The sequence below is a fragment of the Oncorhynchus mykiss genome, chromosome 11 (genome assembly GCF_013265735.2).
Source record: "Oncorhynchus mykiss isolate Arlee chromosome 11, USDA_OmykA_1.1, whole genome shotgun sequence".
In the NCBI taxonomy this organism is placed as follows: domain Eukaryota; kingdom Metazoa; phylum Chordata; class Actinopteri; order Salmoniformes; family Salmonidae; genus Oncorhynchus; species Oncorhynchus mykiss.
This window is the reverse complement of record NC_048575.1, coordinates 22,345,116-22,362,172: the sequence shown is the minus strand read 5'-3', so window position 1 is coordinate 22,362,172 and position 17,057 is coordinate 22,345,116. Positions and strand designations below refer to the sequence as shown.

At 42.4% G+C, this 17,057-nt stretch overlaps 2 protein-coding genes across 4 annotated transcripts in view; both read right to left on the bottom strand.

Annotated features, from left to right (window-relative positions):
• Positions 1-5,764: 5,764 nt before the first annotated feature.
• olfm3a (olfactomedin 3a) overlaps positions 5,765-17,057 on the bottom strand; it is a 30,320-nt gene continuing 19,027 nt past the window's right edge. Inside the window, exons 3-6 of one of the 3 annotated variants that reach the window (XM_021620501.2) lie at positions 12,755-12,910; positions 8,942-9,161; positions 7,634-7,740; positions 5,765-7,213 (exon numbers count right to left, since the gene is read on the bottom strand). In XM_021620501.2, coding sequence (XP_021476176.1) covers positions 6,536-7,213; positions 7,634-7,740; positions 8,942-9,161; positions 12,755-12,910 — 1,161 coding nt within the window. In that variant the 3' untranslated portion in view covers positions 5,765-6,535. The remainder of the gene's footprint in view (positions 7,214-7,633; positions 7,741-8,941; positions 9,162-12,754; positions 12,911-17,057) is intronic. The other 2 variants (XM_036935183.1, XM_021620502.2) reach the window with 2 other exon arrangements.
• LOC118937330 lies at positions 12,917-16,180 on the bottom strand. The gene is made up of 2 exons (XM_036935184.1): positions 14,277-16,180; positions 12,917-14,144 (listed from the first exon to the last, which is right to left on the bottom strand). Exons 1-2 carry the CDS (start codon positions 15,209-15,211, stop codon positions 14,078-14,080), a joined length of 1,002 nt encoding a protein of 333 aa, XP_036791079.1. The 5' UTR covers positions 15,212-16,180; the 3' UTR covers positions 12,917-14,077.

Sequence of the window (17,057 nt, the reverse complement as noted above, 5' to 3'; positions counted from 1 at the left end):
CACACGTGTGAAGACTGTGCACGCACACACACACACACGCAGGAACACAACACAACACACACACACACACACCCACCCAAACACTTGTCATGAATCTATTACATATGTATGTTGAAGTGTGATATGTAACTCATGTCCTGCCTACATGTAGTGAGACATGTCATTACTCCCCTCTGTTCCCTCTCCTTCCCAACAGCTCTTCTCTCGTCTTTCTGTCAGAGGTGGACAGTATTCATATCCCGTCTCAATTATGCCAGCAGCCTGTCAAGTCAGAGCAGACACACAACTCCACCAAATTACATGGTAATTACACAGTACAAAGACCCTCGGTCTATTCGGGTCATTTCTCTCCGCGAGGGTAATTTTCCCTGCTGTTGTCTGTAGCTCTGAAACTCCCAGGTTACTACGGAGGGGAAAGGGAAGGCATTTTGGATAAAAAAAAAGAGAGGATTTAGCATTTGATTTCTCTAGACTACAGCACCCAGACAGTTAATAGCGTTGTTGCAGTTTGCAAAGGGGGGAAAACTCAGGGGCGTCTCTCACAGTGTCTCAGTGCTTGGTTCCAATAATAAAATGTGTATTACGTTAGGGCTTTGGGGATGAGAAGAGGATTCAGAATGTGATTATCCTTTATCAAAGAAATCTTTCGATTCTTCCTTTCGTTTTGATTCTCTATAGATCAGGGAATGGCAGGTTTGTCATTAAAGCAGACCTCACCACCACCAGCTGGTTGGCCAGCACACTATATCCTCTGTCCTTTCAAGAAAATGACAGGCTCATAAAATCACTCTATTCCCCCAATAGCATTAGCAACCCTACTTTTGAAGCAATTTGTGAGGCGAGGCCCCAAAGCTAGTGAATGTGGGGCACACCATACTGAAAAGAATAAAGCAAAGTGGAAAAGATTCCTAGGGGTTTTCAGAAAGAGTCCTTCAAGCTACTAGATCTATCATCAAACTTTTGTGGAGAGATTGTGGTAGATAACTTGTGAAGCATCTGGAGAAACTCCTTGGGCTCCCTCTCACTGTGTGGAATCGGGACTTCTGCTCCCTCTCACTGATGTGGAATCAGGACTTCTGCTCCTTCTCACTGATGTGGAATCAGGACTTCTGCTCCCTCTCACTGATGTGGAATCAGGACTTCTGCTCCCTCTCACTAATGGGGAATCAGGACTTCTGCTCCCTCTCACTGATGTGGAATCAGGACTTCTGCTCCCTCTCACTGATGTGGAATCAGGACTTCTGCTCCCTCTCACTGATGTGGAATCAGGGCTTCTGCTCCCTCTCACTGATGTGAAATCAGGGCTTCTGCTCCCTCTCACTGATGTGGAATCAGGGCTTCTGCTCCCTCTCACTGACGTGGAATCAGGGCTTCTGCTCCCTCTCACTGTGTGGAATCAGGGCTTCTGCTCCCTCTCACTGATGTGGAATCAGGGCTTCTGCTCCCTCTCACTGACGTGGAATCAGGACTTCTGCTCCCTCTCACTAATGGGGAATCAGGACTTCTGCTCCCTCTCACTAATGTGGAATCGGCACTTCTGCTCCCTCTCACTAATGGGGAATCAGGACTTCTGCTCCCTCTCACTGATGTGGAATCAGGACTTCTGCTCCCTCTCACTGATGTGGAATCAGGACTTCTGCTCCCTCTCACTGATGTGGAATCAGGGCTTCTGCTCCCTCTCACTGACGTGGAATCAGGGCTTCTGCTCCCTCTCACTGATGTGGAATCAGGGCTTCTGCTACCTCTCACTGATGTGGAATCAGGGCTTCTGCTCCCACTCAATGACGTGGAATCAGGGCTTCTGCTCCCTCTCACTGATGTGGAATCAGGGCTTCTGCTCCCTCTCACTGATGTGGAATCAGGGCTTCTGCTCCCTCTCACTGATGTGGAATCAGGACTTCTGCTCCCTCTCACTGATGTGGAATCAGGACTTCTGCTCCCTCTCACTAATGTGGAATCAGGACTTCTGCTCCATCTCACTGACGTGGAATCAGGACTTCTGCTCCCTCTCACTAATGTGGAATCAGGACTTCTGCTCCCTCTCACTAATGTAGAATCAGGACTTCTGCTCCCTCTCACTAATGTGGAATCAGGACTTCTGCTCCCTCTCACTAATGTGGAATCAGGACTTCTGCTCTCTCTCACTAATGGGGAATCAGGACTACTGAAGATGAATTATGAAGCCTGTATGACTATTGACAGATATCAGATAGTCATTACCGCCAGTGAACAAAATTACTTTTTTTCCTGAGAACTATTCATTTAGCTGAAATGGAACAGCAAGCGAGCAGGCAAAGCCTCGTCTGCAAAGGCACCTCCAAATGAACGGATAAATGCAAATTGATATTCTCCACAACACTCTCCTCACACCCGACATCGTCCTGGCGGGAAGTGTGTCCAATCAGGCTTAGAAGAGGGACTACATAATCATAATGAAGGACCCACTTTAGACGACTACTGTTTGTCCATGTAGAGAGAAAAAAATAAAGAAATGTCATAAGATACAGTAACCATGCAATTTTCATACTGACGAGTCCAAGTCTGTCCATTGAGAGGCTATGCGGGAGTAGACCCTGCCCTGTGGTCAACAACTTGAGTATACGCCAGGCAGCATACATCAATAAGATGGCCCGATGCCAGATAGACCTACATGTATTTATGTTGCCTCAAGAATTGTGATGAGGGTTGTTGATACAGGAGAGGCAGCTAGGGGAGATCTTATGTTGATGTCTACCTCGCTCTGTCATTATCATACATTGCTTCAAAGTCTCTTGTCTGTCAGGTAGGTAACCTGAGGATATGCAAAGTGTCCATCAGTACATCTGATCTGACAAGTACCATCTATTCAACTTCATTTCCGAGAATCAGAAGAAAAGCTATATGTGATCCAATTAATCAAAGATGAAAGATAATTCTCCCCAAATGGAAGAGTTCTATCATTACAGAATTGATTGCGGAACAGAGTGCCATGTAGTGAGTGTGGGTTTGTACTATTTGCCTCAATCCAGACAATGGCTTTTACTTATAGTATAGGTCATTTAGGCTTCCATCCAACCCCATACAGAATGACAAACTTTAGATGCAATAGGTTGCTCTCTATTTTCTCAGAGAGAACAGTAAAGACTCAATGATCCCGCTAGATATAGCACCCAGTGAAGCGGTCCAAGTTTTTTACTGAGTATCTTGATGTGTGGTGTTTTTACTGAGTATCTTGATGCGTGGTGTTTTTTCAGAGTATCTTGATGCGTGGTGTTTTTTCAGAGTATCTTGATGCGTGGTGTTTTTTTGGAGTATCTTGATGCGTGGTGTTTTTTTGGAGTATCTTGATGCGTGGTGTTTTTTACTGAGTATCTTGATGCGTGGTGTTTTTTCGGAGTATCTTGATACGTGGTGTTTTTTTGGAGTATCTTGATGCGTGGTGTTTTTTACTGAGTATCTTGATGTGTGGTGTTTTTTTGGAGTATCTTGATGCGTGGTGTTTTTACTGAGTATCTTGATGCGTGGAGTTTTTTCGGAGTATCTTGATGCGTGGTGTTTTTTACGGAGTATCTTGATGCGTGGTGTTTTTACTGAGTATCTTGATGCGTGGTGTTTTTTCAGAGTATCCTGATGCGTGGTGTTTTTTTGGAGTATCTTGATGCGTGGTGTTTTTTTTGAGTATCTTGATGCGTGGTGTTTTTTACTGAGTATCTTGATGTGTGGTGTTTTTTTGGAGTATCTTGATGCGTGGTGTTTTTTTTGGAGTATCTTGATGCGTGGTATTTTTTTGGAGTATCTTGATGCGTGCTGTTTTTACTGAGTATCTTGATGCGTGGTGTTTTTTACTGAGTATCTTGATGTGTGGTGTTTTTTTGGAGTATCTTGATGCGTGGTGTTTTTACTGACTAATTTGATGCGTGGTGTTTTTTCAGAGTATCCTGATGCGTGGTGTTTTTTTGGAGTATCTTGATGCGTGGTGTTTTTTACTGAGTATCTTGATGTGTGGTGTTGTTACTGAGTATCTTGATGCGTGGTGTTTTTACTGAGCATCTTGATGCGTGGTGTTTTTCGGAGTATCTTGATGCGTGGTGTTTTTTCAGAGTATCTTGATGCGTGGTGTTTTTTCGGAGTATCTTGATGTGTGGTGTTTTTTTTGAGTATCTTGATGCGTGGTGTTTTTTTGGAGTATCTTGATGCGTGGTGTTTTTTACTGAGTATCTTGATGCGTGGTGTTTTTTACTGAGTATCTTGATGTGTGGTGTTTTTTTGGAGTATCTTGATGTGTGGTGTTTTTTTGGATTATCTTGATGCTTGGTGTTTTTTCAGAGTATCTTGATGCGTGGTGTTTTTTTGGAGTATCTTGATGCGTGGTGTTTTTACTGAGCATCTTGATGCGTGGTGTTTTTTACTGAGTATCTTGATGTGTGGTGTTTTTTTGGAGTATCTTGATGTGTGGTGTTTTTTTGGAGTATCTTGATGCGTGGTGTTTTTTGGAGTATCTTGATGCGTGGTGTTTTTTTGGAGTATCTTGATGCGTGGTGTTTTTACTGAGCATCTTGATGCGTGGTGTTTTTTACTGAGTATCTTGATGTGTGGTGTTTTTTTGGAGTATCTTGATGCGTGGTGTTTTTTTGGAGTATCTTGATGTGTGGTGTTTTTTTGGAGTATCTTGATGCGTGGTGTTTTTACTGAGCATCTTGATGCGTGGTGTTTTTTACTGAGTATCTTGATGTGTGGTGTTTTTTTGGAGTATCTTGATGCGTGGTGTTTTTTTGGAGTATCTTGATGTGTGGTGTTTTTTTGGAGTATCTTGATGCGTGGTGTTTTTTACTGAGTATCTGGATGAGCACAGATAGAGAGACATGAGCATTCAAACTGACAGCGTTTAACGTTACGATCCCGAACAGTGAATGATAGCCCTCCCTCCATCCATTCATCCCTCCCTCCCGCTGAACCAGACATAGACACATAGAGAGGGGAAAAGGTGGGAAAATCTATGCTAATCAACTTTTCTGGAAGAGCAATTTCTGATTTAATACAGCCCTGCTGATGTGTGGGGATTTTCTTTTTCTCCTTTGAGTGCGGTGGGAGCGGGGACAGCGGGGAGAAGAGATGCTCACACTGGGTGACACTTGTAGCCAAGGACTCTAGATGGGGAATCGATAAGGATTTATGATTGTGGTAGGCACTTTACTGTTTGGACAGGGGGCGGGAGAGAGGTGGTAAATTACATAGTCTGTCTCATGGCCCACTACTGCAAAACTAGTTACCTTTATTTAACTAGGCAAGTCAGTTAAGAACAAATTCTTATTTTCAATGGCAGCCTAGGAACAGTGTTGAGGGGTAGAACAACAGATTTGTACCTTGTCAGCTCGAGGATTTGAACTTGCAACCTTTCGGTTACTAGTCCAACTCTCTAACTACTAGGCTACCCTGCCTGAGTGGATGCAGAGGTTGGGGACTAGAGGGGAATCATCCCAGCTTTTTTCTGCCTGTTCCTGAACTTCCTGATTGGAATGCCAAAGGATGGCACTCAACCCAACAGAGGAAAAAGCCTCAGAAATGGAAACATTACAATTTCAATATTCGCAAACCATCCCCTTCATCCCCACCATCATCATCATTCATAAATGGGGCCTTCATAATATGATTTCTTTCAGCTTCGTCTTGGCATAGAGATGTTGACGTTTTACTGTGATATTTTGCTTTTTCAGTTATATTTTTTGGTCACACTTCTCTCAAAAAATTTTACAAGCACAATAGATATCAAAATGCAGCATCTTCAGACCGAGATAAAAGCATAGGATTTATTTGGTGCTGGATTGGTTCATTTCAGTTTTTACTATAAGAGTATGTATTGCCTTATTCAACATGGACAAATAAAAACAGATACGCTTTTATGATACAGTGTTTTATAAAAAATATGGACTTAACTCTCACATAGAGACATAAAATTGTTACTGCAATATTTTTAATAAGTTGATAAGACTGTCCATTTTGCTTTGTTATAAATTACCTCTACATACATGGCAGCAAATAGTCTGGAGGGGATGATCTTCAACCTCCCCGGTTTAAATACTTTAAATAGACATCACCACAAACACTGTGAGAACTAAAGGACATGTCTAGAACAGGAACGTAGCTAATATATCATCATAAATTACATCAGACAAAATGTCAGACATTCATGCACAAAAGCAATCTAGAGCCTTCGGCTGATACGGATCCAAAAGACAGCAGTGAATAAGGCCATACAGTAAAGTCGTCTTTTCAGCAGCGATGTAAGAAGTTAAAAAAGGAAGAATGGAAACGGAATGCCATTCTGTCCGTGTTCAAGTGTTCTGGCCCAGAAAATACAAAAAGGTGATTTCTTCAAGTAATGGCAATGTAAAGACAGCACAGTTCATTTTAGGGAGGAGAAGAAAAAATATGAACAAGGGAGTTAGTACAAGGTCCCTTGTATATCACGAATGATGGTGCTTTCTCTTTGAGAGTTGTTGGTCTCATTTGTATGGTATCCATATGAGGACATCTGACATTTGTTCTCATTTCTCTTCTAGGAGTCATCTTCGGTTTTGATGACGTGGAACAGAGTGACATTGAACAGCACCTGGTGTCCATTGTTCCAGGCATAGAGCGCCCTCTCCCTGGCGTTATAGTCTAACATGGACATGTGAAAGTACTGGTTGTGGAAGGGGATGTCTGTGTACTCATAGCTGGAGGTCTTGGTGGAGTATGAGTAGTAGACCTTGGCACCCGTCAGGTGAGAGTTGGTGATGTAGAGTGTTCCGCAGATCATAAAGGATTCCCCCGCATTCCGTTTGGAATATTCCGTGTTCCATGTCTTCTGGACTTCCAGGGTGTCCGGGTCCATCTGGGCGATGACGATATTTCCTGCGTTCTGATTGGTTGCGTACACCACCCACATGCCCAGTTCGTCGGCCATGACATCGATGTCGGAGTATCCGCCCCAGGAGTAGGGGTAGGTATTGTGGAAGCCGGCGTACTCCAGAGCCCGCTGAGCCAGCACCCGACCTGTCTCAAAACTGTACTTCACGATGATGTTACTCTGATACTTGTTGTAGTACAGGGATCCATTGTATACCACGTGACCGGTTCCTTCCCATTTAAATGGAAGGTTGTACGTTCGAGACACCACATTAGCCACAAACTCTTCCATGGTCTTGTACTCACGGACAATCTTACTGTTGGTGTAGCTGTCCATGTACCAGACCTATGTCAAAGAAAGATGAATAGCAGGAATTAGTCGAAACCACAAACTGATGTCTTTCACACTGAACACAGACTGAATAAACATGCAACAAACATGCAAAAATGTCTTTACGAAAAGGTCACCATTTCCTCCATCTCCCTTATGAATATAACATATGAAGCACTTCACATGCCTTATAAATCAAATTAAATTATACTCTGCATCAGAGAAGCAATTAAATATCCCCAGAAACAGCCTTATATGAAAATCAACACCATGATGTTTGGTCATGACAATATTAGATTATTGTTATAAATCCTGCCCTATACGCTGAAAACAAAACCGAGATGTAGTCACCAGAGACACGCACAGAGAAAGAGCTATCACCAACATAGACGCCCAGCCACCTTCCACCTCCTCCACTCCCATCCCATAACTCACCCTGTTGTTTCTCTGAGAGGCCTGTGGATCAGTCATCCATGCCCCAAACCGGGTGCCAGATGTCTTTATTGTTACAGGTCCAGTGATTTTCATTAATTTCCCACATGCTGTTAATAAAGAAATGCAGCGATAAGATGTACTGTTTTTTCCTCCTCTTCTAAATAGATTTCTCAAGCCAATTTCATGCCTGTGCCACCGGAGAGTTTACTCAACAACACTGTGCATATTAAATCCAGGCTGGCAGAAACACGTACACTCAAGTCTAAGGCCTAAGGCAATCATATCGGACTCAATCAATTGGCAGTAGGTATTGACTACATGGGAAAGCTGCTTACTAATACTGGGCTTTACAGTACTGCTTGTCGTATCCCACATGGTATTGCAGAGTTGCAGAAATATGCAAACACACACATAACACCGTATGCAAACGCGCATGCATAGTAATGTGTTTGGGGTTCCAACTAATTCACAGTTGAAAGAATGTAGTCATTTTCTTGTTTATGGATATTACAGTGTAACTGTGCTTGAGCATGGAAACCGCAGTGATAAAAGATTCTATAATATTATCTATGCTTAGCTCTCAGTTATTTATTTATGTTGTTCAATATTACGTTTATATCAAGATACTCAATCTTTGACCTCCATTATGCCATTTACCTTTTATAAATCAGATCCTTTCATTCCTTTTCCCATTAAGATCAGGTAGACTCAAATAGTAGATTATATACAGCAGGTAAAACTGATCTCATTAAAAGATCTCATCCTGATTTTGTCTCTTCAGAGTTTCCTAACCCAGTGGAATACAACACTGTTTATGTGAGGAATTCTTGATTTTCTCCATATACAGTCATTGTGGCGTGAGCCATAAATATACAACGGAGGATTCACTGAGTTTGCCCGTGCAGTTGATATTGATCTGGTTCTACTCACTGAGTTTGCCCATGCAGTTGATATTGATCTGGTTCTACTCACTGAGTTTGCCCGTGCAGTTGATATTGATCTGGTTCTACTCACTGAGTTTGCCCGTGCAGTTGATATTGATCTGGTTCTACTCACTGAGTTTGCCCGTGCAGTTGATATTGATCTGGTTCTACTCACTGAGTTTGCCCGTGCAGTTGATATTGATCTGGTTCTACTCACTGAGTTTGCCCGTGCAGTTGATATTGATCTGGTTCTACTCACTGAGTTTGCCCGTGCAGTTGATATTGATCTGGTTCTACTCACTGAGTTTGCCCGTGCAGATGATATTGATCTGGTTCTACTCACTGAGTTTGCCCGTGCAGTTGATATTGATCTAGTTCTACTCACTGAGTTTGCCCATGCAGTTGCGGAGCCTGCTGTCCAGTCTCAGCACCCTCTGGTAGAGCTCGTCATAGTCGTATGCCCCCATCTCCTCCTGGATAGCTGTGAGCACCATGGACAGGTTTCTGATCTCCTCTTTAAAGGAGGAGATGAGCTGGGCGTCTGTCTTGTACTGCTCCAACACAGGGATCAGAGGCTGCAGCTCATCCATCTTCTCCTTAAGCTCCTGGAGCAGAGACAGGCACAGGACAGAGACAGAATGGCCTGGATTAAGAGAAATCCCAGAGGGGAGATAGAAACCACTTAAGGCACGCTTAACACACCTTCTGGGCAGTGATAGGAAGCCATGCAACCTTGTCTCAAGGAAATTTGTGGGATTTGGTACGTAAATTTATCAGCCCGTTTAGTATGATATACTGTATTTCGTTACATTATTTTACAGTAAGATCAAAATTAGAGGATTTATAGTATCATATGTCTTACCCGGTGGTACAATAGCAACTAATTGGATGATGTAACTTATTGATGTATAGTATTATATGTATTTTTCTGAGACCGGGTTGCGTGTTGCGTGGTAACGACGAAGGAGAATTAAGGGGGAAATTTATGTTGATGGTTAGAAGAACTAATGGAAAAGGTTAGGATAATTCAAGTAGCAGGTTAGGTGTAATGGGTTAAGGTTAGATTCTCGAACACAGAACCTTTGTATTGCTAGGCAGTCGCAATATACGCCCAACCATCCTCGCTGACAAACCTCCCTACTTTCGTTTCTGTTTAAATGAACTAGACCATTAGTACATATCATACATCTTGGAGGTCTAAATAAATACATATAGTATGCTTTATATGGCTGAGGCCAGGCTGAGCCATAGGGAAGTGGAGTAGAGGAAAAAGGGGGTGTTGAAAATAAAGTGAAATATGGGTAACATCGAGAAGTATATACACTACTGTTCAAAAGTTTGGGGTCACTTATACATTTCCTTGTTTTTGATAGAATAGCACATTATTTGTCCATTAAAATAACATCAAATTGATCAGAAATACAGTGTAGACATTGTTAATGTTGTAAATTACTATTGTAGCTGGAAACAGCTGATTGTTTATGGATTATCTACATAGGTGTACAGGGGCCCATTATCAGCAACCATCACTCCTGTGTTCCAACGGCACGCTGTGACCCCAACGTTTTGAATAATAATGTATATACAGTACAAGTTTTTTTTCTCAATGGTTTTTCTTCTTTTTTTTATACAATTTTCTACATTGTAGAATAATAGTGAAGACTTCAAATCTATGAATGACACACATGAAATCATGTAGTAACCAAAAAAGTGATTAACAAATCAAATACATTTTTGATTTTAGATTCTTCAAAGTAGCCACACTTTGCCTTGATGACAACTTTGCACACTCTTGGCATTTTCTTAGCCAGCTTCACCTGGAATACTTTTCCAACAGTCTTGAAGGAGTTCCCACATATGCTGAGCACTTGTTGGCTGCTTTTCCTTCCCTCTGCTGTCCAACTCATCCCAAACCATCTCAATTGGGTTGAGGTTGGGTGATTGTGGAAGCCAGGTCATCTGATGCAGCACTCAATCACTCTTGTTCTTGGTCAAATAGCCCTTACACAGCCTGGAGGGGTGATTGTCGTTCTGAAAAACAAATGATAGTCCCACTAAGTGCAAACCAGATGTGATGGCTTATCGCTGCAGAATGCTGTGGTAGCCATGCTGGTTAAGTGTGCGTTGAATTCTAAATAAATCACAGACAGTGTTGCCAGCAAAGCATCCCTACAACATCACACATCCTCCTCCATGCTTCATGGTGGGAACCACACATGAAGAGATCATCCATTCACCTATTCTGCGTCTCACAAAGACAAGGTGGTTGTGACACAAAATCTCACGTTTTGACTCATCAGACCGAAGTACAGATTTCCACCGGTCTAATCTCCATTGCTTGTGTTTCTTGCCCCAAGCAAGTCTCTTCTTCTTATTGGTATCCTTTAGTCATGATTTCTTTGCAGAAATTCTCTCATTCGCTCACACAGTCTGTTACTTGAACTCTGTGAAGCATTTATTTGGGCTGCAATTTCTGAGGCTGGTAACTCTAATGATCTTATCCTCTGCAGCAGAGGCAACTCTGGGTCTTCCTTTCCTGTGGCGGTCCTCATCAGAGCCAGTTTCATCATAGCGCTTGATCTGTTTTTGCGACTGCAGTTGAAGAAACTTTCAAAATTCTTGAAAGGTTCCATATTGACTGACCTTCATGTCTTAAAGTAACGATGGACTGCCGTTTCTCTTTGCTTACTTGAGCTGTTCTTGCCATAATATGCTATCTTCTGTATACCACTCCTATCTTGTCACAACACAACTGACTCTTAATGCACACCAGTTAATTTAAATGCATTCCAGGTGACTATCTCATGAAGCAGGTTGAAAGAATGCCAAGAGTGGGCAAAGCTGTCATCAAGGCAACGGGTGACTACTTTGCAGAATCTAAAATATAACATTTTTATTTGTTTAACACTTTTTTGGTTATTACATGATGCGATATGTCTTATTTCATAGTTTTGATGTCTTCACTATTATTCTGCAATGTATAAAATAGTACAAATAAAGAAAAACCAATGAATGAGTAGGTGTGTCCAAACCTTTGACTGGTACTGTATATTTTTTAATTGATCTAACATATTTCCTTATGAGTGTCTCTCACAGTGTTTAAAATTGTAAGTAAACATCTCTGGTCAGGTCATGTGGTCAGGCAAAACACCTGGGCCTGTTTATAAAAAATGTGCTGTACTTCAATGTATGCTAGTGCCGTAATGTTATTTACTTCAATGTATTCTAGTGCTGTAATTCTAGTGCAGTAATGTTCTGTACTTCAATGTATTATAGTGCTGTAATTCTAGTGCAGTAATATTCTTTACTTCAGTGTATTCTAGTGTTGTAATTCTAGTGCAGTAATGTTCTGTACTTCAATGTATTCTAGTGCAGTAATGTTATGTACATCAATGTATTCTAGTGCTGTAATGTTATGTACATCAATGTATTCTAGTGCTGTAATGTTCTGTACATCAATGTATTCTAGTGCTGTAATTCTAGTGCAGTAATGTTCTGTACTTCAATGTATTCTAGTGCTGTAATTCTAGTGCTGTAATGTTCTGTACTTCAATGTATTCTAGTGCAGTAATGTTATGTACATCAATGTATTCTAGTGCTGTAATTCTAGTGCAGTAATGTTCTGTACTTCAATGTATTCTAGTGGTGTAATGTTCTGTACGTCAATGTATTCTAGTGCTGTAATTCTAGTGCAGTAATGTTATGTACATCAATGTATTCTAGTGCTGTAATTCTAGTGCAGTAATGTTATGTACATCAATGTATTCTAGTGCTGTAATGTTCTGTACGTCAATGTATTCTAGTGCTGTAATTCTTGTACAGTAATGTTCTGTACTTCAATGTATTCTAGTGCTGTAATGTTCTGTACATCAATGTATTCTAGTGCTGTAATGTTATGTACATCAATGTATTCTAGTGCTGTAATGTTATGTACATCAATGTATTCTAGTGCTGTAATGTTATGTACATCAATGTATTCTAGTGCTGTAATGTTATGTACATCAATGTATTCTAGCGCTGTAATGTTATGTACATCAATGTATTCTACTGCTGTAATGTTCTGTACATCAATGCATTCTAGTGGTGTAATGTTATGTACATCCATGTATTCTAGTGCTGTAATGTTCTGTACGTCAATGTATTCTAGTGCTGTAATGTTATGTACATCAATGTATTCTAGTGCTGTAATGTTCTGTACCTGGAAATTCTTGGCCATAATAGTCTTCCTGTCATCTTCTACCTGTCTGAACTTAGTCCGGAGCCCTTTCATCTGATTCTCCATCTTCATGACATACTGGAAGTCCCTCTGAGTCCGTAGGTTCAACACCTCAATGGACTGGGACATGTTCTGCACCTGGACCAGAGTAGGGTAAATACTGTATATGTTGTAACAGAGACGTATAGACATTCATGTCATGGATATGAAGGTTTTATGAATACTTTATGAATGTTACATACCGTCATCGTAAGTAAAGTTTTACCAACAAGACAAACACATGTCCAACAACCATCTGAAAGATGTTCTGCACCTGGACCACAGCAAATAAGACAAGCACATCCAGCCTGGTCCAAGATCTATTTGTGTTGTGCATGTCAATGACCATAGGAGCTGGCAAGACAGCACAAACATATCTGGGACCAGGCTAAATCAAATCTATACAACTGTCTCAAACATGTCTGGGCCAACATGGACTCCTGAACTGACTCCTAACTTGAGATCCTTAGGCTAACTCGGATTTAGGTATAACACTCCCATTCTCCCATTGACAACAAAGCATGGCTTACAGTCTTTTAAAACTTTTAAAACTTTTTTTTATGATTGCTAACAAGCGTTTACCTATAGTGAAGGTACTTTTTTTATCAACTCTTAACATAGCAACACACCTACGTCACACAATTAGTCAAATAGTTCATTTTCTGCTCAAAACTTCATTTTGTTCATTAAATACCATCTCTACATTTCAAAATGCAAAAAAAACTTTCTCTACGTACACTAACTCTATCAAAACACGGCAAACCCGACTCAATATCTAATCATTCAGTCAAAACACTAGCACATGTTTTCTATCCAAGAGGAACATATAGTCAATCAACGACTTTCAAAATACTAACAGTTGATGGCATTACAAAAACTGCAATACTTTTCATGTTTCAGAACCTGCATACAATAGACAATATGAAATCCATTGTTCTTTTTAATTCAGTTTCCTTTTACTGTAAACCACTCTACATTTTTGGGTTGAGTGTCAATTGTGTGCATTTTTGGCAACACACTATCTAAAAGTGAATGAGTCATCTTTATTTTATAGAATGTACAATAGAAAACAATAGTAAGTGACAGAATTGCTGCAGTAAAAGCTTCATTTAGCAACATGAAATTGCTGCCAGTGATCAACAAAAAAAATCCAACATACATGGCTTGTGGTTCCCAATGTGTAAAAATAAAACACAATTACTGTAAAAAAGGCACAGAAGGGAAAAAACACAAACATGTCCAGTCCTGTTCTAATCTATACCATCTTCAGCATTTTGGCCACAAGTTCTTGTTCTTGTCCACATCACATCTTATGTCGTCTCTCGCTATGCACCTTGGATAGAAACGCTTGGCCTGCCTTATCCACCCCTGACAGTCTTCAGCTGAGAGGTCTTTGCACCTTGGATAGAAACACTTGGCCTGACTTATCCACCCCTGGCAGTCTTCAGCTGAGATGTCTTTGCACCTTGGATAGAAACGCTTGGCCTGCCTTATCCACCCCTGACAGTCTTCAGCTGAGAGGTCTCTGCACCTTGGATAGAAACGCTTGGCCTGCCTTATCCACCCCTGGCAGTCTTCAGCTGAGATGTCTTTGCACCTTGGATAGAAACGCTTGGCCTGCCTTATCCACCCCTGGCAGTCTTCAGCTGAGATGTCTCTGCACCTTGGATAGAAACGCTTGGCCTGCCTTATCCACCCCTGGCAGTCTTCAGCTGAGAGGTCTCTGCACCTTGGATAGAAACACCTCGCCTGCCTTATCCACCCCTGGCAGTCTTCAGCTGAGAGGTCTCTGCACCTTGGATAGAAACGCTTGGCCTGCCTTATCCACCCCTGGCAGTCTTCAGCTGAGAGGTCTCTGCACCTTGGATAGAAACACCTCGCCTGCCTTATCCACCCCTGGCAGTCTTCAGCTGAGAGGTCTTTGCACCTTGGATAGAAACACTTGGCCTGACTTATCCACCCCTGGCAGTCTTCAGCTGAGATGTCTTTGCACCTTGGATAGAAACGCTTGGCCTGCCTTATCCACCCCTGGCAGTCTTCAGCTGAGATGTCTCTGCACCTTGGATAGAAACGCTTGGCCTGCCTTATCCACCCCTGGCAGTCTTCAGCTGAGAGGTCTCTGCACCTTGGATAGAAACACCTCGCCTGCCTTATCCACCCCTGGCAGTCTTCAGCTGAGAGGTCTCTGCACCTTGGATAGAAACGCTTGGCCTGCCTTATCCACCCCTGGCAGTCTTCAGCTGAGAGGTCTCTGCACCTTGGATAGAAACACCTCGCCTGCCTTATCCACCCCTGGCAGTCTTCAGCTGAGAGGTCTCTGCACCTTGGATAGAAACGCTTGGCCTGCCTTATCCACCCCTGGCAGTCTTCAGCTGAGAGGTCTCTGCAGCCGGCATCCATTGCATCCAGGAGGGGATTTTGTCATGTGGCCGATGATCATACACTTTCCACCTCCAGGCAGAAAAGATTCCTCAATGATGTTGAGAAGTGGGGAGGAAAGGTGAGAAGTGGGGAGGAAAAGGGAAACCATTCTTGGATGGGCTGCAGACCAGTTTGTGATTGCATGTGAATGGTGGAATGCTACATTGTCCCATGCAATCACAAATGTCCTCATGTTTCCTCCCAGCTGTTCCTTTTCTGCTTCTGGCACCAGTTGTTGGTGGAGGTCAAAAGAAAGCGCTCAGTGTTGTAGGGACCAATCTGGCATTTCTGCAGGACCAGACCAGCACTCGAGACTGCAGCACACATTGTGATATTTTCTCCCCTCTGACCCGTCACATCAACGGTGGCCCTTTTCCCGGTGACGTTGCTTCCCCTCCAACGTGTTTTTGTCAGTTTAAACCCTGCCTCATCTTCATAAATGATTTCATGTGGGGTCTGTTTAGCCTCCAACTCCATGACTCCATTAATCAAACACATTATGTGATAATGCTTTTCAGTATGTCCTACTGTATGTACTTTAAGTAGCATAGTGTAAAACTCACTATAGAACTAGACATATTGGGGAGACATCATACCTGGACGTATTGGTGCCGGAGTTCCTTGACCCGCTCACTGTTCCTTTCAAAAGGAACCGCGTGCAACTGTTTCATTCGAACTCTATGTTTGGTCAGAGTCTGAACAATGGCAGTCAGGCTGATGATTTCCACATTGTGAAATACCAGGTTGTCCTCTACAATGGTCTGAATTTCTCTCAGTTTTATTGCATTGTCAGCAATGACCAATCCTACAATGGCATGCTCTTGGTCTTCACTGAGGAGCTTTCCTTTTCCCCCAGAGGGAGGAAGACGTTGCGTCCTTTAGAGGAACAAAAATACAACTCTTTCACCAGTCTCTCTCAGTGATAGACCATTGTATTAGACTGGACTCTTTCACCAGCCTCTCTCAGTGATAGACCATGGTATTAGACTGGACTCTTTCACCAGACTCTCTCAGTGATAGCCCATGGTATTAGGCTGGACTCTTTCACCAGACTCTCTCAGTGATAGACCATGGAATTAGGCTGGACTCTTTCATCAGCCTCTCTCAGTGATAGACCATGGTATTAGACTGGACTCTTTCACCAGCCTCTCTCAGTGATAGACCATGGAATTAGGCTGGACTCTTTCACCAGCCTCTCTCAGTGATAGACCATGGTATTAGACTGGACTCTTTCACCAGCCTCTCTCAGTGATAGACCATGGTATTAGGCTGGACTCTTTCATCAGCCTCTCTCAGTGATAGACCATGGTATTAGACTGGACTCTTTCACCAGCCACTCTCAGTGATAGACCATGGTATTAGACTTTACTCTTTCACCAGACTCTCTCAGTGATAGACCATGGTATTAGACTGGACTCTTTCACCAGCCTCTCTCAGTGATAGACCATAGTATTAGGCTGGACTCTTTCACCAGCCTCGCTCAGTGATAGACCATCATATTAGGCTGGACTCTTTCACCAGCCTCTCTCAGTGATAGACCATGGTATTAGGCTGGACTCTTTCACCAGCCTCTCTCAGTGATAGACCATCGTATTATGCTGGACTCTTTCCCCAGCTTCTCTTAGTGATAGACCATGGTATTAGGCTGGACTCTTTCACCAGCCTCTCTCAGTGATAGACCATGGTATTAGAGTGGACTCTTTCACCAGCCTCTCTCAGTGATAGACCATCATATTAGGCTGGACTCTTTCACCAGCCTCTCTCAGTGATAGCCCATGGTATTAGGCTGGACTCTTTCACCAGACTCTCTCAGTGATAGACCATG

What these genes read in the sequence shown, in the direction of transcription:
- LOC118937330 (XM_036935184.1), bottom strand. Translation starts at nt 15,211, where the DNA reads ATGGATGCCGGCTGCAGAGACCTCTCAGCTGAAGACTGCCAGGGGTGG. An exon ending in GCCAAGCGTTTCTATCCAAG is followed by an intron (nt 14,145 to 14,276) that starts GTGCAAAGACAT and finishes TTTCTATCCAAG; the next exon opens with GTGCATAGCGAGAGACGACA.